This window comes from Nicotiana tabacum, chromosome 18 (genome assembly GCF_000715075.1).
Source record: "Nicotiana tabacum cultivar K326 chromosome 18, ASM71507v2, whole genome shotgun sequence".
Lineage (NCBI taxonomy): Eukaryota > Viridiplantae > Streptophyta > Magnoliopsida > Solanales > Solanaceae > Nicotiana > Nicotiana tabacum.
In genome coordinates this window covers 119,333,588-119,356,182 of record NC_134097.1, presented here as the reverse complement: position 1 = coordinate 119,356,182, position 22,595 = coordinate 119,333,588, and the positions used below count along the sequence as shown (strand labels likewise).

At 38.4% G+C, this 22,595-nt stretch overlaps 1 protein-coding gene and 2 long non-coding RNA genes across 3 annotated transcripts; 2 read left to right on the top strand and 1 right to left on the bottom strand.

Moving 5' to 3' along the window:
- Positions 1-785: 785 nt before the first annotated feature.
- LOC142172665 (uncharacterized) lies at positions 786-1,619 on the bottom strand. The gene is made up of 2 exons (XM_075236331.1): positions 1,274-1,619; positions 786-985 (listed from the first exon to the last, which is right to left on the bottom strand). The coding sequence occupies exons 1-2, from the start codon at positions 1,617-1,619 to the stop codon at positions 786-788; spliced, it is 546 nt and encodes a 181-aa protein (XP_075092432.1).
- A 13,658-nt stretch (positions 1,620-15,277) lies between these two features.
- Positions 15,278-17,259, top strand: LOC107788040 (uncharacterized). Its single transcript, XR_001648527.2, has 3 exons — positions 15,278-15,753; positions 15,951-16,004; positions 16,625-17,259. It is a non-coding gene; the product is annotated as an uncharacterized LOC107788040 (long non-coding RNA).
- A 3,514-nt stretch (positions 17,260-20,773) lies between these two features.
- LOC142172828 (uncharacterized) lies at positions 20,774-22,389 on the top strand. The gene is made up of 2 exons (XR_012701795.1): positions 20,774-21,042; positions 21,899-22,389. It is a non-coding gene; the product is annotated as an uncharacterized LOC142172828 (long non-coding RNA).
- The last annotated feature ends 206 nt before the right edge of the window (positions 22,390-22,595 follow it).

Here is a 22,595-nt window from a genome sequence, read left to right as displayed (position 1 = left end):
GCCGCGGTCGCGGTCAAACCGCGGCCAAACATGCTCTCTGATTCTCACTTTGTCTGCAGCCCACTTCTACCGCGGTTCTGCCGCGGTCGCGGTGGAACCGTGGCAGTCCTTTTTCAGTTCTGACTTGAGCTGTTTCGCGTGGTTTACTTGACGGAATTTTACGATCGGCCTCTTTTTCTCCATATTTGATCCCAAAAGTACTCCATAGCCTTCTCTGGTCATATATAACCTGCAAAGCATGAAAAACACTAATAAGAGCATTTTGTTATCACTTTTATCATCCAAACTATACAAGAAGGTGGTTATTTAGAGCCTAATTATAGTTAAATTCACCTATTATCAGTGGACAATGAACTAAATTCAACAATTCATCTGGTTCCATCTCGACATACAATACCCATTTACTCCTCTCAAATTAGGTAAACATATTTCTTTCATTGTTACATGTTATATGAGCTTTGCTAATTCGACAAGATAGTGCTTACAATCATTCTTATGGTGATCATGTTGTTTGGTTTTCTGCATACCTGGGCTCGACGGGGTCTGCTGCGGTTCTGCCGCGGTCGCGGGTGAACCGCGGTAGACGAAGTTCAGAGAGGGGTTCCCACCGCGGTTGTACCGCGGTCGCGGTTGAACCGCAGTCTGGGCAGTTTTATTTTATTTTATTTTATTTATTTTTTTTTGATTTTTTTTTCATATAATGTGTTACACTTACAACAATTTCGTGGGTTGCCTCCCACGCAGCGCCTGATTTAACATCGCGGTACGACGTAGGATGAGCGCAATTAAGGCTCGCTCGACCTCTGTGGTTCAGTCAGGTGCAGCGCAGACACTTCCTTTTTCTCGCTCATGCCCACATATGGCTTCAATCTTTGACCATTGACTCTAAATGTACGAGAGTCATTCTCTGTGGCAATCTCAACAACTCCTGAAGGGAAAACTTCAACTACTCGAAATGGTCCAGACCATTGTGACTTAAGTTTACCTGGGAACAGACGTAGTCTTGAGTTGTATAGCAATACCATGTCCCCGGGTTTGAAATTTCTCTCAACAATGTTCTGGTCGTGCAGCCTCTTCATTCTCTCCTTGTACAATTTTGTGCTCTCAAAAGCAAGATATTTGAACTCCTCGAGCTCATGCAATTCAGTGACTCTTGACGTGCCCGCAACTTCCATGTCTAAGTTCAGCTGTTTTAATGCCCACCACGCTTTATGTTCAAGTTCCACTGGCAGGTGGCAGGCCTTCCCAAACACCAACTTGTATGGTGACATACCAATTGGAGTTTTGAAGGCAGTTCTGTAAGCCCAGAGTGCATCATCTAGCTTCCTCGCCCAATCAGTTCTTATGGCGTTCACAGTTTTGGTTAACACACTCTTGATTTCTCTGTTGGACACTTCAACCTGTCCACTAGTTTGTGGGTGGTAAGGAGTAGCCACCTTGTGGCGTACATCGTACTTAGAAAGCAACTTTTCAAAGGCCCTGTTGCAGAAATGAGTGCCTCCATCACTGATAATTGCTCGTGGTGTCCCAAAGCAGGTGAATATATTCTTCTTTAGAAATCCCACCACCACTTTTGCATCATTAGTGGGTAACGCCGCAGCTTCCACCCATTTGGACATATAGTCTACAACAACAATAATGTACTTATTGCCATAGAAGCTGACGAAGGGACCCATGAAGTCAATCCCCCAGACGTCAAACACTTCCACCTCTTGAATTGGGTTCATGGGCATCTCGTGGTGTCGGGAAATGTTCCCGGTCCACTGACATTCATCGCAGCCCTTCACCCATAGGTGCGCATCTTTAAACATTGTCGGCCAGAAGAATCCAGCCTCTAGCACCTTTGCCGCTGTCCTAACCCCTCTAAAGTGTCCACCATACGCCGATGCATGACAAGCCTACAAAATAGAAAATTGCTCTATCTCGGGGACGCATCTCCGGATCATATTATCAAGGCATATTCTAAACAGATAAGGTTCATCCCAGTAATACTGGCAGCTTTCACGAAAAAAAATTTTCCTTTGGACCGATGAAAGGTCGTGAGGAACTATACCACTGGCTAGGTAATTAGCAAAGTCTGCATACCATGGCGCTTCCTGATGAGTGGTGGCGAGCAGCTGCTCGTCTGGAAAAGTTTCCAGTATTTCCTCAACCTCAACTACATTTTCAGCTCCCTCAAGTCGTGATAGATGATCAACGACTTGATTCTCAGTGCCCTTACGGTCACAAATCTCAAGATCGAACTCTTGCAATAACAACACCCAACGAATCAGGCGTGGCTTAGATTCTTTATTTTTAATTAAGTACCTAAGAGTTGCATGGTCAGTATATACAATCACCTTAGACCCTATCAGGTAGGATCGGAACTTGTCAAGCGCGAACACTACAACCAACATCTCCTTTTCAGTCACAGTGTAGTTCAACTGGGCTCCACTCAACGTTCTACTAGCATAGTAGATTGGGTGCATTAGTTTGTATTTCCGCTGGCCCAGCACTGCTCCCACTGCATAGTCACTGGCATCACATATTAGTTCAAACGGTTGCTCCCAGTTGGGGGCAACTATGATGGGTGTTGTGACCAGTCTCTTTTTCAACTCCTCAAATGCTACCCTGCAATCATCAGAAAACAAAAACGAGTGATCTTTTTCTAACAACTTACAGAGAGGGTTGGCGATTTTGGAGAAGTCTTTTATGAACCTCCGGTAAAAACCGGCATGTCCAAGGAAGCTTCTGATGGCTTTGACTGAAGTTGGTGGAGGCAGCTTTGCTATTACATTAATTTTCGCGCGATCCACCTCTATTCCCTTGCTTGACACCCGGTGCCCCAAGACTATGCCTTCTTGTACCATGAAATGACACTTCTCCCAGTTCAGAACCAAGTTAGTCTCGATGCACTGTTTCAGCACACGCATCAGATTTATCAGGCACTCATCAAATGAATTCCCCACCACTGAGAAGTCATCCATGAACACGTCCATTATGTCCTCAACCATGTTAGTGAATATGGCCATCATGCACCGTTGAAATGTGGCAGGTGCGTTGCATAGGCCAAAGGGCATCCGTCTAAAGGCATAAATGCCATATGGGCATGTGAAGGAGGTCTTCTCTCTGTCCTCCGGTGCAATGGAGATCTGATTGTACCTTGAGTACCCATCCAGAAAATAGAAGTGTGACCTCCCTGCCAATCTGTCTAACATCTGATCAATGAAAGAAAGTGGGAAGTGGTCTTTCCGGGTGGCTAGATTCAACTTTCGATAGTCCATACAAATTCTCCAGCCTGTGACGGTTCTTGTTGAGATCAATTCATTGTTGTCATTTGTCACAATCGTCATGCTTCCCTTTTTAGGAACACATTGCACTGGGCTCACCCAGCTGCTGTCAGAGATTGGGAAAATAATTCCCGCATCCAACCACTTTATCACCTCCTTCTTCACCATTTCCTTCATGTTGGGGTTCAACCTCCTCTGATGTTCCCTGGAAGGTTTGTGCCCCTATTCCAGCAGAATCTTGTGCATGTAGTAGGCGGGGCTGATCCCCCTGATGTCTGCCATGGTCCACCCCATGGTAATTTTGCACTCCTTTAGTACTTGTAAAAGTTTTTGAACCTGCACATCTAACAAACTAGATGAGATAATAACAGGTAATGTGGAGTCATGTCCCAGAAATTTATACCTGAGGTGAGCTGGCAATGGCTTTAACTCCAGCTTTGGTGGTTCTTCAATAGATGACTTAGCTGGAGGAGTTTCTCTCTTTTCTAAGTGCAAGGGCTCAAACTCTAGATTTCTCTCCCAGAACCCTCTACCTTCCAATGCCAACACCCATTCCACCAAATCCTCACCATTCACTTCATCTAAGTTCATCAAACATGCAGCAAGAGGGTCCTCAATTGTCAACACCTCATCATCAGACTCTACAATTACATCCACGACATTAATAAGAGAGCAATTGGCGAACTCGCTTGGTCGCCTCATAGACTTTTGCACATTGAATGTTATTTCCTCATCATTGAGTCTCATTTTGAGCTTCCCAGTCTCACAGTCAATCAGAGCTCTCCCCGTGGCCAAGAATGGTCTTCCTACGATTATAGGAATCTCTTCATCCACTTTGCAATCCAAGATCACAAAATCTGCAGGGCACAAATTTCCCCACCTGAATAAGCACATCATCAAGGATACCGAATGGATGCTTCACAGTCCTGTCGGCCAGCTGCAACAACATGGAGGTGGGTCTAGCTCTCCCAATGCCCAACCTCTTATAGATAGCCAAGGGCATAAGATTAATGCTGGCCCCTAAGTCACAGAGCGCCTTAGCAAAGGCAAAATTCCCAATAGTGCATGGAATTGTAAAGCTACATGGATCGAACAACTTTTCAGCAATAGGTCTCGTCACCACTGCACTACAGGTCTGAGTAAGTGTAACCGTAGCCAAGTCTTGAAAATCAAATTTCCGGGACATCAAGTCCTTCATCATTTTTGCGTACCCAGGCATCTCCTTTAAAGTTTCAACCAGTGGAATATTTACCTGGATTTGTTTGAGCATTTCAAAGAACTTTTTATACTGCTCCTCCTTTTGATGCTTGGCCAGCCTCTGTGGAAAGGGTGCAGGAGGTCTCTTCTTCCCAATCACTTGGGACTTCTCTTTGTCAGCTACTATTTCAACTACTGGCTCTTCAACTGGCTCAGCTACTTTCTCGGTCTCCTGCTGAATGTTCTTTTCTTCCTGAGCAGGCTGGACTGTCACCTCTGTCAGTATCGTAGACTCATCCAGCTCAATGGGCACTGGAATGAATGTCTCAGCCTGTATATTTTCTCGAGCTCTCTCTTGTTCTACATCTAGATCCCTGCCATTACGGAGACTCACCGCCATCAGCTGCTTTGGGCTCTGATCTTTTGGATTAATCTGGGTGTCTGCAGGTAATGTCCCCTGAGGACGATTGTTCAGAGACATTGAAATTTGGCCCAATTGCACTTCAATATTTTTGATTGCTGCATCATGTGCATCTACTCTTTCATTTATTTTTGCATTGGACCCAATAACCTGCTGCATCATTGCTTCAAGTCTAGTGAACCCATCTTCTTGCCTTCCACCATGTTGTTGCTGAGGTGGGGGATACCCTTGCTGCTGATTGTTGTACCCCTGTGGCCTTGGATAAGGTGCCATATTTTTGGGAGGTCTCATACCTCCCATGCTTCCAGCATTGTACTGTGGCTGAGGCGGTCTGTATGGCTGCTGAGTTTGCTGACCCCAGTTCTGATTGCCCTGTCTCTGGCCTCCATAGTTTGACACATAGTTCATGTCTTCAGGGTGCTGATGATGATGATCATGTTCTGCATTCCAAGGATTACCAACTGGCTGACTAATGCAAGATGTGCACAAGCCCCCATTGGTAGTATCTACAATGTGCACTTGCTGTTTCTGCCCTGATTCCTCCACCTTTTTGGTGAGTATGCTCATCTGTGTCAAGAGGGTCGCCACATTTTCAGCCATGGAATTTGATGGGTCAAAAGGCACTGAGTGCACCACTGGAGTGATAGGTGCATTCCTCGTCGTCCACCCCGAATTTTGAGCCATTTTGTCAAGTAGACTCTGACCTTCTCTCCAGGTTTTGCTCAAAAATGCCCCACCAGCTGAGGCATCTACAATGTTCTTCATGCTATCTGACAGTCCCATGTAAAACCGTTGTCCCAACATCTGATCTGGAATACCATGGTGTGGACATATAACCAACATTCCTTTAAACCGACTCCATGTCTCATGCAGTGTCTCCATTGGTTTCTGTTTAAAGCTCACGATCTCATAAATTTGTTGAGCTGTTTTGTTGGGCGGGTGGAACTTGATGTAAAATTGCTTGACTAACTCATCCCAAGTTTCTATAGAGTTTATGGGGAGTGAGTTTAGCCAGATCTGAGCAGCTCCTGTCACCGAGAATGGAAATAATAACAGTCTGATTGCTTACGGAGTTACGTTGGGTTGCCTTTGAGTTTTGCAAATCGACAGGAAGTTCTTCAAGTGCTGCTGAGGATCTTCGGCTGGTGTCCCAGAAAATAGTCCCTTGTTTTGCAGCAAGTGCAGCATGTTGTTCGTGATTTGGAACGATTCAGCTTGTATCGCGGGCACAACAATGGCAGTGGCCAGATTGTCAGCTGTGGGTTGTGCCCAGTCATATAGTGCAGTCTCAGGCACATGAGGTGCCATATATCTGACGTTTCCGTTGACATTCTACGTCACCCATGTCAATTTCGAGTTTGTGTGTTTGATGAGGTTGTTGAAGTCTTTTGTTGGCACGGTTCAATACCCGGAATGTTTTCTCGGGGTCTGAGAGTCCTTCAAGTAGTTCTCCAGTCCTCGTAGAGTTTCTAGGCATACACCTATGCAACCACGTCAACAACCTTCAAAAATTTCAATCACAAATTTGGTGTAGAGAAAACTGACTACACTAAGATATTTTGTATTTCTATCAATGGTAATTGATAATTCCGTTAACTCCCCGGCAACGACGCCAAAATTTGATCACGCCCAACCATGCCTTACAAAAAAGACCCTGCGGACGTTGCAAATATAACCTGAGTATTCTGCCCAGAGTCGAATCCACAGAGAGTTAACCTATCAATCACTATCTTTAGACCCACTAAATTCTTGAGAACCAATTTCCCCAAACGTTTGAATCATAGTTGATGGTGTCTTCAATAACTAAAATTGCAAGTAAATAAACAGCTGTAACCTAAGGATGCTAAGGTTGTAAAAAATAATGAGAAAACGCTAAGGTAATGACTTCCCCTATTGATGGAATCCCTTCTGTTTATGCTTCATACAAATTGACCAACACCTCTCTATCAATCATGAACGCTCATCTTACCGTAAATCTCTCCCGAGTAAGCACAGTAATATACTCAATGCACTCTCCCGAGATATACTAGCTAGCTCTAATTAACACGGTTCACTTTAGATTGCACTCAAGGCTTCGTTATCCCTAATCCTGCCTTTAAACCCGCAGTTATAGATCCCTCTTATACTTTGGGAGTGGTGTTGTTCAACAATAACCTAAATATGCACTCTCTCCTGAGTTATGCACACTAAATAGGCACAGCTAATTGAGGATCCTGTCAATTACAACATGCACAAAGTTGAACAAATAAAGATTGAGACTAGCAATTTGTATTCACATAAACAAGAAGTTCATCCCCCAACAGGTTCCATCAAAACCTTAGACAAAGGATTTAGCTACTCATAACTATGGGTAAACAAACTAAAACAATATTCATCATAAAACTTGCAAGAAAAATCAAAGAAAAGAAGAAAGATGTTTTGGGTGATCTCTCACAATTGTTTTTCCTTTCCAAAATACTCTCCAAATCAATACATGCCTCTCTTGAGCGAAGTCTAGTGTTTAAAATAGGGTTTTGGGCTAAAAATCCCGTGTTTTGCACTTTAGTCCCTAAAGTTCTCCTCCTCCGCCGCGGTTCCGCTGCGGTCGCGGTCAAACCACGGCCAAACATGCTTTCTGATTCTCACTTTGTCTGCAGCCCACTTCTACCGCGGTTCTGCCGCGGTCGCGGTGGAACCACGACAGTCCTCTTTCAGTTCTGACTTGAGCTGTTTTGCGTGGTTTACTTGACGAAATTTTACGATCGACCTCTTTTTCTCCATATTTGATCCCAAAAGCACTCCATAGCCTTCTCTGGTCATATATAACCTGCAAAGCATGAAAAATACTAATAAGAGCATTTTGTTATCACTTTTATCATCCAAACTATACAAGAAGGTGGTTATTTAGAGCCTAATTATAGTTAAATTCACCTATTATCAGTGGACAATGAACTAAATTCAACAATTCATCTGGTTCCATCTCGACATACAATACCCATTTACTCCTCTCAAATTAGGTAAACATATTTCTTTCATTGTTACATGTTATATGAGCTTTGCTAATTCGACAAGATAGTGCTTGCAATCATTCTCATGGTGATCATGTTGTTTGGTTTTGTGGGTGACTTTCATATATATGGTGAATTATGTATCGATATTATTTTTCTCCAATGATATAAATAATTGATATGAAAATAGTAAAAGCTAAAATTAAAAATCAAAGAATAAAAACTCCTTTTATGGAAAACTGCTTGACAATTTAACATTAGAATCATGAAAAGATAGTATGAACATACCAAAAAAAGGTAATAAGCATCGAGTAATTTTTTGGGATATGCATTTAACCATTTCTTAAACTTTATTTGATTTATTCTTGTGTAAACTGATATTTTCATTTGATTTTTATTTTTGATTGCTTAAATAGTGCCGTCTTTGTTCATTTTCTTTTGTGCTAAATTTTTCTAGAAGTTTTCTTCGCTGTTAATGTTTAGTGTTTTATTTACTCTTTCCTGCCAAGTTAGTTTTTTTATTGATTGGAAAATCTGTCAATCTCATAATGAGTAAAAAAAGAAAATCCTCAATAGGCTCATAAGAACCTGTCAGTTGTCGCAGTTGATTAATTAGAAATTATGTTAAAATTGACCTTTTATTGCATGAGTGGATTGAAGAGTCATATATATATTTAGTTAGATTTTCTTTCATTTCTTATTGTAAATTAAGTTTTCGTGAAACGTAAATAATTAGTAAATCAAATTCTCTACAAAATCATCAGATTTTTCCTTCATTTGATTATGTTGTTACTCAACAGTCGACACCTGTGCATTTTAGAGTTATTATTTCTCGAGAAGTTTTATTTTATGTCTCATACAACTTACACTAGTTGTATGAAACTTCTTTTTGTCTCACAAATTTGTGGACCCCAATCTTACACTTCTGGGTCCACAAAAATCTAGGTCCACAAAACTGTGAGACAAAAAAGTTGTCTCATACAACTAGTGTCAGTTGTATGAGACACAAAATAAATTTTTCCTTATTTCTCAGTTAGCATTTCATTTAATGGTTTGTTTTTTCTTTTAATATTTAATTTTTTCTTATTTCTAGATAATTTACTGTCAATAATTACTTTTAAAAAGGTGAAGTTTCAATACTGAGCTGCTGTTGTTGTTGAAAAGGTGAAGTATCAATAGTAAAGATGATGAAAGTAGATATTTAAGTGGTGACAGTAGAAGGAATTTTATGTTACTTTAAGAATCATATATGATACATTTCTATGGTATTTTTTTTATTATTTCTTTTTTTTTTTTTAAAATAAATGTTCTCTTTTATTTTCTCCCATAAGATTTTTTCTACTGCAGCAACTCTTCTTTTTTCCTTATAGGAATTCTTTCATTCTCCTAATTAATTCTTCTTTAATTTCTGTGTTCTTTACTTTAGCAATTTCAGTAAAATTGTGTTTATAACGATAATAATTATTGATCGAGTAAGTTTATTATTCATGGTTAGAGCGTGCATTTTCTCCCTTCGAACTTCGTCTAACTCATCGTCTATTTTAATACTCCCTCTGTTTCAGTTTATGTGAATCTATTTCCTTTTTGGTCCGTTCTAAAAAGAATGATCCCTTTTTAAATTTGGTAACAATTTAGCTTAAATTTACAATTCTACCCCTAATGAGAAGCTTTTATAACCACACAAATACTCTGAGCTCCTTTTTGACTTGTTTAGGACCACAAATTTCAAAAGTCTTATTTTTGGTTAAACTCCGTGCCCAGTCAAACAGGTTCACATAAATTGGAAATGAGGGAATATTATTTATAATATTTTAAAATATTTGTACTAATTAACATGATATACACATGCAAAGCACGTGCCCAAGAACTAAGAACTAGTGTTATTAAGTTCTACTAACTAATAGGGGAGCCCCAATAGTGCTACTCTTCACCGGATCATGATGGTTCATGACGATCTGTTGAAGAATATTTTTATAATTACTTGATCAGTAGGTGAAACATTTGATGGACCGTAAAAGTGAGGCTACGAACGAAGAGGCATTTTGCATCAGAAAACTTATGATTTCATTTTAGTTTCCATCTTCTACTTTACTCTTTTAATATTAGTAGCTTTGTTTAGTGTATTATTCGTCGAATTTAGCTTATGCTTAATAAAACACGTACTATGAGATTTAAAGCATCATCTTTGTAACAATTTAATCGATTCTAATAAGGAACAAACAAAATTTGTACACCGTATTATATTTATTTTTTACTTTTGTTGTTGTAGCTTCTGTTAACCACACTCATTATGTCTTTTTTTGTTAGACTTCTGATGCTGCAGGCGACTCTTCATGTCTAATGGAAATATAAAATATTATTGAAAAAAGGTACATGTTTAAAGTTGAGGTTAAGAGTTCCAACAATCACAACAAAGATGAAGTCTTAAAAGTTATTATGGTTACTGACGAAGAGGAAATTATAAAGAACATGCAAAGAACATTCTATTGATCTGATGTCTAAGGTTTGCTTCTGACCAACTAACTATGTAGTCTAATTTTTTCTTCATGATGTTGCCTATTCACTTTATTGCATCATTATTTTGTGTTTGTAGATGGCTTTCGTGGTACTTGAGAGTCACACACAACACACTAATTTTGCAAAAAAATTAATTAAATGATAGATTTAATCTGACTCTTTTCCCAAGAATTGAAGAAATAACATCATGAGTTGGAACTAAACTAGGCGAGATCTTTTTATACTGAACATCTGGGATCATGAGAAGGTTAGAGATCCTTTCCACTCTTGTGTTTCATTTAAGTGTGTTGGGTGAGTGGGTGGGGGTAGAGATGAAAAGGCGTGGGCTTGCGAGTTAAGCAAAACCCCATCTTCCTCACTTGATCAAAGCCGAAAGGCTGATAAATGTTTTTTATTTTATTTTCACAGCTCAAAGAAATATCTTTGTTGTATAAATTCATTCGAGATGTTTCTGATGTAGATAGTTGTTCGTGCTGGTGGACTTTCAGCAGCAGTAGTCGTTAGAATGGTTGTAATAAGTGTTGCCATAATGCAACTATGTATGTATGGTTGAGGGTGGATTCATCTGGAGCAATAAAGGCAACATGTTGTTCGTAAAATCTTCTAACATTTCACATTCTTTTGTTTCACTAAGAGTACCAGATGTTCTACTTATTATTTCATCTAATAGTCTGCAACATACATTTATTTTTACAGGTAAGAAAAGTTACCTTATGTATGCAACAGAGAACTTTGCCTCAGCTGTAAAGGAACATGTAGCTTCTAATGAAGGTGTTTTTGATTGCAACAACATTACTGTTATGTCTGTAAGTGACATAAAATCTTGATGAGAATTAATATTTTTAATGTATGCATTTCATGTGAGACTTAAAAATGTTATATAGATTATGATAACAAGGATTGGGTATTTCCAAGATCTTAGTTATCCATGTGAGTCATCGTTTATATCATCAACCAACATGACTGACTTGCTCATGTTCTCATATACTTCTGATCCAAAGTACACCACAATAAAAGGTGATGTCTTTTTTACTGTGAATTACACATATGTATAATTGTTCTTTATTTTTTCTGATAATAACTTGAGACAAATTTCTGCTTTTTCAGGTGGACTTATCCTTTTTAAAGCCAAGTACTTCTGTAGCATTACTCCAGTATGTTGTAACAACTAAGCTATCCAAATTTACACAAAATTTGCTAATTTATTTTAGAAATGATGTAATTAATAGTAAAAATTGAATGTTGCTGCCTTCTATCACACATATGTTCTCTTGGATTTGGTGTTTATCCAAATTGACTATAACAAAACTCTCGATTATTTTATATCTACTATCAATATATGTTTGATTATTGGTGTCACGACCCTAACCCAGACCCGGTCGTGATGGCGCCTCTCGTGAAGACAAGGCCAGTAGACACTTTTCATTTTTCAATTATTAACAGTTAAGCATTTAAGAAACGGTCGAAACATGATAAAATAAATCCGAAATAACAATGATAACATAAATACGCGGAAGAACACCTATACACAGCCCTAACCGGGGTGTCACTAGTCATGAGCATCTATAAAACCTAATACAAGTCTAAAATGTCTGCAAACTATTACAAATGTCTGATAAGAGATAGAAATGATAAAGAGGGAGAAACACGGGACTGTGGACGTCAAGCAACTACCTCGTGGACTCCGATATCTGCCGGGAGCTATCAGCACTCAGGAGCGGGACCTGCTACGCCTAAATTTGCACACAGGGGTGCAGGGAGTAAAGTGAGTACTCCAACTCAGTGAGTAACAAATGTAAATAAAGGCTGAAAGCAAGAAATCACGTAAGGCACAAAACATTCTATAATGAAGCAGTAAAACCATTTAAAAACAGTAAATCAGTGCAAGATAGGTAAAATCCTTTAACTCAAGTTTAACTTCATGAAAAGCCTTTCTCAATAATTAAGCAGGTAATTGACAGTCAATTATGAAAAGTAAACACATAAAGGCTCGCCCTTCGGGCACAGTATCAACAAATCCGCCCCTCGGGCAACATCTCAGAACAGTATCAGCCTCTCGGACAATCACATAGAACAATACCAGCCTCTTGGGCTCAATCTCACATCACAATGGGTACCGACGCTCACTGGGGGTGTACAGACTCCTGAAGGGGCCCCTTACGGCCCAAACGCAATATCAAGCACCTCGTGGCGTCAACACTAGGCCCTCGGCCTCATATCAATCAAGCCACCTCGTGGCGTACATATCTCAGGCCCTCGATCTCATAATCAGTATTAAATATTTCCTCACAACATAGGCCCTCGGCCTTACTCAGTCTAAAAAAATCCTCAAAAGCCACTCGGGCAGTAGTAAAACATGTTTCTCAGCCCAAAATATCATTTAAAAGATCATTTAAGTGTTAAAACAGTAAACTTGGCTGAGTACAAAAACAGTGAAATATAACAAGTCTGAGTTCAAGTATAAAGTCAAAATAGTGAGGAAATACCAGTAAAAATCCCCGAGGGGTTCAAATAGTTGGCACAAGGCGCAAATATGGCATTCAGCCCAAATCATGATGATAGCAAATAGATTTCAGTCAAATACGCGGTAAAATAGTCATTTGGGACAGACCAAGTCACAATTCCCAACAGTGCACGACCCCACACTCGTCATCAAGTGTGTACATCACCTCAATATAGCATAACAATGTGCAAGTCCGGGGTTTCATACCCTCAGAGCAGCATTTACAATCATTACTCACCTCGAACCGGTCAAATCTCTAGCTCGCGATGCCTTTGCCCCTCGAATCGGCATCCACTCGCATCGAATCTATCCAAAATCAGAATGAGGACGTCAAAATATGCTAAGGGAACGAAGCCCAAGCGAAAACAATCAATAAATGGCACAAATCCCGAAATTACCAAAACCTGACCCCCGAGCCCACGTCTCGAAATTCAATAATTTTTACATCAATAGATTCCTTATCTCCCTACGAGTTCATACATATCAAAAGTTCAGAAATCCGACCCCAAATAGTCCTTCAAATCCTCAATTAAAGGCCTAAGTTCTCAAGCCCTAGTTCCCCAATTTTCACCCTTAATCTCCACTAAAACCATGATTAAACAATGAAAAAATGATCTTAAACTCAAGTAATTAAGCTTAGGGAACTTACCCAACTGATATCCTTTGATTCCTCTTGAAATCCTATGCCTTAGCCTCTTTCCCGTCTTCAAAAATGATAAACTTATCAAAATTTCGCGAAGAAGACAATTTATACCTTCTGCCCAGACCTTTTCGCATATGCGGTCCCATACCCGCTTCTGTGGTACCGCAATTGCGGTTCAACGTCCGCTTCTACAGAATCACTTAAGTTCTCAGCCATCCGCATCTGCGGTTCCTCGCCCGCATCTGCGGTTCCTCGCCCGCATCTGCGACATTGCAGATGCGGTTCTCCTAACCGCTTCTGCGGTCCCAGTCAAACATACCTCTGGTCGCTTTTGCGGCCACTCTCTCGCATATACGGCGCCACACTTGCAGTCCCCAATCCGCAGGTGCGAAAATACCAGAAGGAGCATTCAACAGCTGCAACAACAATCCAAACTTCCCGTTAACCTTCCGAAATCACCCCGAGGCCCCCGGGACCTCAACCAAAAGCACAAATATATCCTAATACCTTATTCAAACTTGTTCCAATCATCAAAACACCTCAAACAACATCAAATCACCCAAAACACATCGGAGTGAAGCCAAACTTTCTAAAATCTTCTGAATTCCGCTTTTGATCAAAAACCCAACCAAACCACGTCCGAATGACCTGGAATTTTGCACACACTTCCCAAATGACCCAACAGAACTACTGCGACTCTCAGAATTCCATTCCGACCCCTATATCAAAATCTTGCCTATTAACCGGAAATCGCCAAAATCTCAACTTCGCCAATTCAAGCCTAAATCAACTCCGAATCTTCAAAACTCATTTCGATCGCACTCCTAGGTCATAAATCACCTCCAGAAGCTAACCGAACCATCAGAACTCACATCCGAGCCCTCTAACACATAAGTCAACATCCGGTTGACTTTCCAACTTAAACTTCCTTAAAAGAGACTAAGTGTCTCAAACCTTACCAAAATCATTCCGGATTTGATCCGACCAATACGATACCACAAAATACGGATAAGGAAGCATAAAGAAACAGAAATGGGGAAAATGGAGCGGTAACTCATGAGACGACTGGCCGGGTCGTCACAATTGGTTGAGATTTTGTATCATTATTTTACTTTCCCTGCAACTATGGACGATGTGTATATGAACTAGAAGTGAATTTTTGGAAATCTACTTTACCTTTTGGCTTATTACAGTTATCTAACCTTCTTTGCTAATCATGTTTTTGTGCATAGATATTGGTGGTTCCTCGCATAGATACAATCCCATGAAATTTATATATTTATTTTTTGATTTAATTCTTTTGAATGTGATCGCTAAATTTAATCTACAATAAAGACATGTTTCTACTATATCATTTTTTTTTGAAACGATGCGGTACGTATACTAGTGATAAAGAAAGAAAATGTCTTTTACCGTTTAGATTATACATATCAGAAATAATATGGCCCAATTTTGCTTACGCAGTTAGATTTGTCTTTAGGATTGAAATTTTGAGAAATATAAAATACGAAAAGAGGCAGGTGCAGTCCTAAAACTACATATCTATCCATATGATCACAATGTTAGAGAAAGCGATTGTGCTGAAATAAATATAAATCATTCATAATTTAGAAATGTCTATACTTATTAGGGTTTAATATTTTATTAAAATAAATTTTATGACCGCGCGAAGCGCAAATAAATTTACTAGTATATATATAAAGTTGAGCCTCACATAGTTGATGTGGCATACCTCTAAAACCTGTATACCTATTTTTCTTTTATCTCCTTGTTCTGACATTTCTTCCTTTTCTTTTAATGCTCCAGCATCAAAGAAGATGCCTTTTCCCATCCCCTGAATAGTTACTTCACTTTAAATTCTTATTAATTACTCTCCCAAATGTAACGTATATCCTCTCTAAAATTTGTACAGACTTTTTAATCTTTATCCACTCCTGAATATTCTTTACCCACGAAACCAACAAATATCAGTACCTTTCTCCTTCTTCTTCCTTTTTCTTCAAATTTGCAGGGGTTCTGGTGATCTTTTATCGTCCTTTTGATGTGGGTTTGGAGCAGTTGAGACACAATCATCATAATCACCTTCAGATTTTTTTTTATTTTCTTGTGGACACCTTTAATTTTGCTTTCTTCTTTTTCAGCATTAACATCTAAACTTACTTGTACACTTTAGCAGTGACGAAGATAACAACAGTAGAAAGCAATGCCATAAAAAGGTTAGGAAGTTTTATTCAGTCATAATTCATTCATTGTTTATGCAGTTATTATTTGAAAACTAGCAGTTCAATGCGATTTGTGTATTAGTTATGCATATGGCAGTTTTTTGTCGAGAAATATACGAAATTTGGTCTGATCTTCAATTTTGTCACAAACATTTATGTCGGATGCTTACTGGACGTGCTTCAACGGCCAGATACTGACGGCATCTCTTTCTCATATCACCGAAAAATGCCCTCGGACTTTGATGGTACTCCCATGCTCTCTTTGAAGTCATTAATCTTTATCAATTCATTCTACGTCGTTGTTTTTTTCAGAATTAGCAAAAACTAGGTTTACTTCTTTTACTTAGTAGAAAACATATATACGTACTTTCTAATTTTTACAACAGTTATTGGGTGTACGAGTCGTCTCAACCCGTTCATTGTTAGAGATACAACTATTAGCTGATGTTATCGCTATGAGTCTATCAAGAAGCCTAATTTTAAGAGAAAAATATATAGAATTCTGATAGGTAAGTTTATACTTTATAGGTTTTTTAAATAGATATCCGGAAAAACTATTGATGCTTGATGAGATTATTAACTAGGTGCAATCCGATCCACTGCCAAGTTGAGGTTAAATTACTTAGATGACATTAGTTTTAGAGTGTGCAAAATCGGACTTTGCAAACTTGGTGTTCAATTTTTTTGGATAAATGATTTTTTATTTGTTTTGCCCAAAAAAGAGTAAAATTTAAAATATTTTCAACCTTAGTTTTTCAAATCTTTCAAAAACTCAAATATTAGTCATTAGTTTCAATTTAAGTTCCAAATGATGTGAGTTAAACTTTAGAAAGGTAGCTGAATTCTGTATGTGTGCTTCATGTAGTTTCTATCAATGAAGTTAAGTCTGAATCCAAGAATGGACTTCAATATAGAATGTCTTCTCTTCAAGGATTTTCAATCAGAGCAAACTTATGGTATTACTCACGAGTTTTTGGCTATAATTGTTCATGAATTTTGTGACAACTTCAGATTATTCATTCCATTGGATTGTGTCGCATCATACTAACAAAAGTAGCTGCAGAGTTTGGATTCCAGAGTTATGAAGTGTATTTAGAGAAAAATTTAGTTCATCAGATCTGTTGAGAAAAACAACAGTCAAATTATACTGAAAAACTCTTAGTACAAACCTTATTCCTATTCAACTTGAAACATTCGTTTAGTAGTGACATAATGACTTATTGCCTCCTCTACAATAGCATTATAAGCTTCATCATCCTCTTTTCCTTTTCAGTTGCAGTCTATCGTGCTCATCCTTTCTTCTTTATAATCACTCTGTTTAATAAGTTTGCTTGAATTCCTATTTTTTTAAATATTTTTCTTAAATTGTCTCATGCGAGAAGATAGCAATGATATATCAAGATTAACCTTTATTACAATCTTTAGTTGGTGATTTAGAGTATCGCCTATTGAATTGTTAAAATTGTTGTCTTGTCACTGCTTCTACAATTGTTCAATGTGATTGGGACTATTAAAGATACATGTTTAATTGCTGTCACTTCACTCATGCTTTACGGCCTTGCCGAGTTATGGCTCCAACTTTTGTTACGTTTTTCACTTCTTTTAACCGTTTTAAATGGATTTCAATTTGTAATACACATACACATTAAAAGTGACTATATGCATATACAAGAAAAATAATATACAAGAAAAATATAATCAATTCTATATAAAAAATATTTACAATATATCAATTGCGCGGGCTATATCACTAGTAGATAATAAATTTGTACTAATGTAGCCTCTTTAACTGCTAAGTATTGCTTTCATCTTCCGATACTTTATTGCAAAGGTACATACTATATCAACATTTGGAATATCCATTCAATCTTTGCTCCTTTGAGCTGTGATGACCCAAAATGTATCTCGTATTTTAAGATCCAATTCGGGGTTTCGAGGTCTTCAAAACCTCATTTCCTTCCTCCTCGATTTACGTGCGTAGTCCAAGCGCATTTCCGAAAAGCCTTTATGTAAAATTTGAGAAACAATATTGAGTTTGCCTTTAAAAATTGATTTAAGTTGACTTCGGTCAATATTTTTAGTGAACGGACCTGTACCCGTAATTTGACTGTCCCGGAGGGTCCGTAGTAAAATATGAGACCTGGGCGTATGCCCAGAATCGAATTCCGAGGTCCCTAACCTGAGAAATGAATTTTTGAAAAAAATTGTTAACTGAAAAATATAGTTATTTTGTTTAGAAATTGAACAATGCTTGAACTTGTTGGTATCAGGTCCGTATTTTAGTTCCGGAGCATGGTACAGGTCCATTATAATATTTAAACCTTATCTGTGAAATTTGGTGAAAAAACGAAAGTAATTTAACGTGATTCGGACGTCTAGTTGTGAAAATAGAAATTTCAAGTGATCTTAAGGATTTAATGAGTTTGGGGTTAAATTCGTTGTTTAAGATGTTATTTTGGCAATTTGATCGCATGAACAAGTTTATATGATATTTTAAGACTTGTGTTCATGTTTGGTTTGGAGACCGGAGGACTCGGGTGAGTTTTGGATAGGCTACGGAGTAAGTTTGGAACTTAGAAATCTGCTGTTGCAGCTGATACCTGTGTCAGGCCTCTGATCTCGCAAGGCTTCGCATTTGCGAGCTTAACAGTCATGGCAATTGCAAGGTCTTTATCGCAATTGCGAAGAAGACCTAGGACACCATGAGTTCGCAATTGCGAACATATCTTCGCATTTGCGACAAAAGGATTCGCATTTGCGATAGTAGCAAAAATGCAACAGGTTCGCATTTGCGACGCCTGTCTCGCATTTGCGAGTTTCGGTGAAGCTTTGGTCGTAAATGTAACATCTGTAACTGTGCAAAAAGGGACTTAGACGGGATTTTTGATTCATTTCTTAAATTTTCAAACTCTAAACTTCTAGAGGCGATTTTCCAAAGACCAATTCTTCCCCAAATCATAGGTAAACGATTTCTAACTCTTTTCTTTCAATCTATCTCATCTTTCTACAAGATTTCATCACAAAATTTAGGGATTTTCATGGAAAATTAGGTGTTTTTGGGTAGAATTTAGGAATTTTAAAATTTGGGGATTTAGACCTCAAATTGAGATCGAATTTTAAAACCAATTGCATATCCGAGCTCGGGGGTGAATGGGTAATTGGGTTTTGGTCCGAACTTCGAGTTTTGACCAAGCGGGTCCGGGATCGATTTTTGACTCTTTGGGGGAAAATGTTAGAGAATCTATAATCATGCATTAGTATTGGTTTCTTTGGCATTAGTTGGTGTTAATAAGTAATTATGCATAGATACGAGCGGATTGAAAGTGAAAACTAAGAGAAAAGCGGTATTTAAGGCTTGAGCTTGGCCTTGGAATCGAGGTAAGTGTCGTGGCTAACCTAGCTTGAGGGATTAGGTATTGTTGCCTTATTTTCTACTTGTTTACTTGTTAAGTACGATGTATATGTAAGGTGACGAGTATCTATACATCGTTGTCAGGTCATAGCATGCAAGGGAGTCTTATACTTGTGACCGTTGTGTTTCTTTGTATGTATTGTTCCTGCTTAAACTAGTTATTACTCATGTTAAACAAGTCTTATTATGTTTTTTTCCTGGTTTTGGATATTGGTTGAGTATTGGCTTCAGTTGAGATTTCTGTTGTGAAATTGAGTGATGAAACGAAGTTGTTTGATTGTGATGCCCTTGCCGGGTTATTATTGTTTCTGTTGTTTCTTATGGTGAGGAAGAGTGATAAAGCACGAAGGGTAATGCCGTGCACATTTATATTATTCATATGGTGAGGAAGAGTGATAAAACACGAAGGGTGATGCCGTGCACATTTATATTGTTCATATGGTGAGGAAGAGTAATAAAGCACGAAGGGTGATGATGTGCACATTTCTATATTCATATGGTGAGGAAGAGTGATAAAGCACGAAGGGTGATCTCGTGCACGTTTCTATTATTGATTGCATGGTGAGGATTGAGAGTAAAAGCACGAATGGTAATGCCGTGCATTTTCTGTTTACTGTGTTTATTTGTTGTTATCGGTTCAAGTGTACTAGCTGTTTAGATTTTCTTTATTGTTGTGATTCTGTATGTTGGAACCCCCATAGCATGTTGCTCCTTCCCGTTCATTTCTGCTTAGCTTTTATTACTTGTTATTCTGTTAGTATATTATTTAACTGCACAGGTTTATGTTATTTGTCGTGTCCTAACCTCGTCACTACTTCGCCGAGGTTAGGCTTAGCACTTACCAGTACATAAGGTCAGTTGTACTGATACTACACTCTACACTTTTTGTGCAGATCCTTGTACGGGACCATATGTTACACCCCATATTTTCGTACATGAAAATATGCCATAAATAAATTAATGAGAGCCCGATAGTGAGATGTCACGTCCCACAGTATTATATTACGGTGATGTTACGCTTTGCAGTATTAAGTTACGACAATGTTGCACCCTGAAGTATTGTACGTTAAAATTTCATTTTCAGATAACCGACGTAGACTCGGGGATGAGATCATCTTGACGTTAACGTACTTATGCTATTTATAACAGGCGATAAATAAGTGTTATGAAGGATAAAGGGGTACACAGATTAAAGAAAACGAGTTTCGTTGGAAGTTATCAATTTGGAATAAAATACGGGTCGAGCGATAACACCCGATGATTATGAACTAGTACCATGCAAGGTACCATATGACCACGGTAGTATAATATATAAAGTATATATGAAGTATTTTTAAAAATAAATAGAATTCTAAGTAATTTGTGATAATTCTTAAATTTTGCGGGTAATAAATTAATTACCGGGTAATGAAACATTACCCGGTTAACTAATAAGTGGATAAATTTAATCAATTATCCTAAAGAGTAACGTGGAAACATGCCACACATTAAAAGAATGACTCTTCAAGTCATTTCATTATGTGGCAATGTAACATAAAGTCATTTAATGACTCATAAGGAACATGAAAGAACAAAAACCAAAATCTGATTCTTAAAGTTTCAAAAAGACCTTTTGTCTTTAGAAACCAAACAAAAATAAACGTGAGTGAGATTCTTAAGGAACTAAAAACTTAAGAATCAAATTTTTCAACATTTCAAAGCCAAAACGTGAAACCAATTTCAAAGCCAAAAACGCAAAACCAAACAATCGCATGTTGTCTTGAACCAGAGAATCAATTTTGTCAACACTTCAAAAATTTCGATTGAAATTCAGTTCAAATTTCAATCTAAGATTCAAGCATAGTTTTCGTTCAAGAATTTTGCAGAAACGGGTATGTTAAGACTATCCCTTCTTTCTTTTGGCACGATCCATACGATATGAATGAAACGTGCAAATGCACAAATTCCATAAGTGACTCTACTCATAGAAGTAATAGAAATATCTATGTTCTTTAATTCTCATGTGTCATAATATTTTATCATCTGTTCATGGGTCTCAGAAAAATACGAAAGTTGAAAAGATGTTACTTTATGATATTGCTCAAGAGGCAAAGTGGTCTTATGACCTTCCGAATGATTTTATTGACGTACTTTTCATGCATTGCATTCATGTGCATTGACCCATAACCATATGACGTTATATACGCGTATATATGTAAATATATGTATATGGAATGGGAAAAGGTTACGACGTTATATACGCACCACCACCTGATCAGCTGGTATATGATGATGATGTTGCCCACAGTGGCCGAAATATGATTCAAACGGCGTTATATACGCATATATATGTAAGTATGATTCAAACGACGTTATATACGCATATATATGTATGTATATATGTATATGGATATGGGAAAGGTTATGACGTTATATACGCACCACCACCTGATCAGCTGGTATACGATGATGATTTTTCCTACAGTGGCCGATATGATATGATGGGATGCCCTCAGAGGTTGATGATGTTATGAAATATGTACCTATGCACGACATGACATTCATTCGCATATGCACGACGCTCAAAGTAATTTATGATTTACAAAGTTATTCAGACTTACAGGTTAAGTCATGTACTCTATATGTCTTTCATGCCTCTTATGTATTTATTTATGTGCCTTACATACTCGGTACATTATTCGTACTGACGTCCCTTTTGCTTGGGGATGCTGCATTTCATGCCCGCAGGTCCCGATAGACAGGTCGAGAGCCCTCCAAGTAGGCTATCAGCTCAGCGAAAGATGTTGGTGCACTCCATTTACTTCGGAGTTGCTCGTTTGGTTAGTATGATTTAGACGTGTATTGTTTGGTAAGGCGGGACTCTGTCCTGACCTTTATGACATTTATGTACTCTTAGAGGCTTGTAGACATATGTCGTGTATATAAAAGATTGTACAGCCTTGTCGTCCTTTGTTTTGAGTTTGTAAATAATAATGTTGGCCTATTAGGCTCGTATGTCACGTGTATATGATGATGTAATATGAAAGATACGTTACATTGGTACTCGGTTGAGTAAGGTACCGGGTGCCCGTCGTGGCCCATCGGTTTGGGTCATGACAAAAGTGGTATCAGAGCAGTTCTGTCCTAGGGAGTCTACAAGCCATGTCTAGTAGAGTCTTGTTTATGGGTGTGTCGTGCACCACACTTATAAGCAGGAGGCTATAGGGCATTTAAGACTATCACTCTTTCTTCTTACTCTAGATCGTATGGTAGAGCTCACTTATAAGAATTCAAGTCCCGGGCTTCTATTTTGTATTCGTAATAAGACGATGCCTATGTTCAGAAAGATGATCAATAAGAGATATAGCTGTGGAAGTGCTGAATTAGAGGAACTCGACTTTGTATCATGCTTATGATAAGTAAATATGAGGTCTTCAGCAGATCA

Excerpts from the sequence above, each read along its gene's own strand:
- LOC142172665 (XM_075236331.1), bottom strand. The coding sequence starts at position 1,619 with ATGTCCAAATGGGTGGAAGCTGCGGCGTTACCCACTAATGATGCAAAA. Across the intron at positions 986-1,273 it reads TGCCTTCAAAACTCCAATTG|GTAAACTTAAGTCACAATGG; the intron begins GTATGTCACCAT and ends GTCTGTTCCCAG.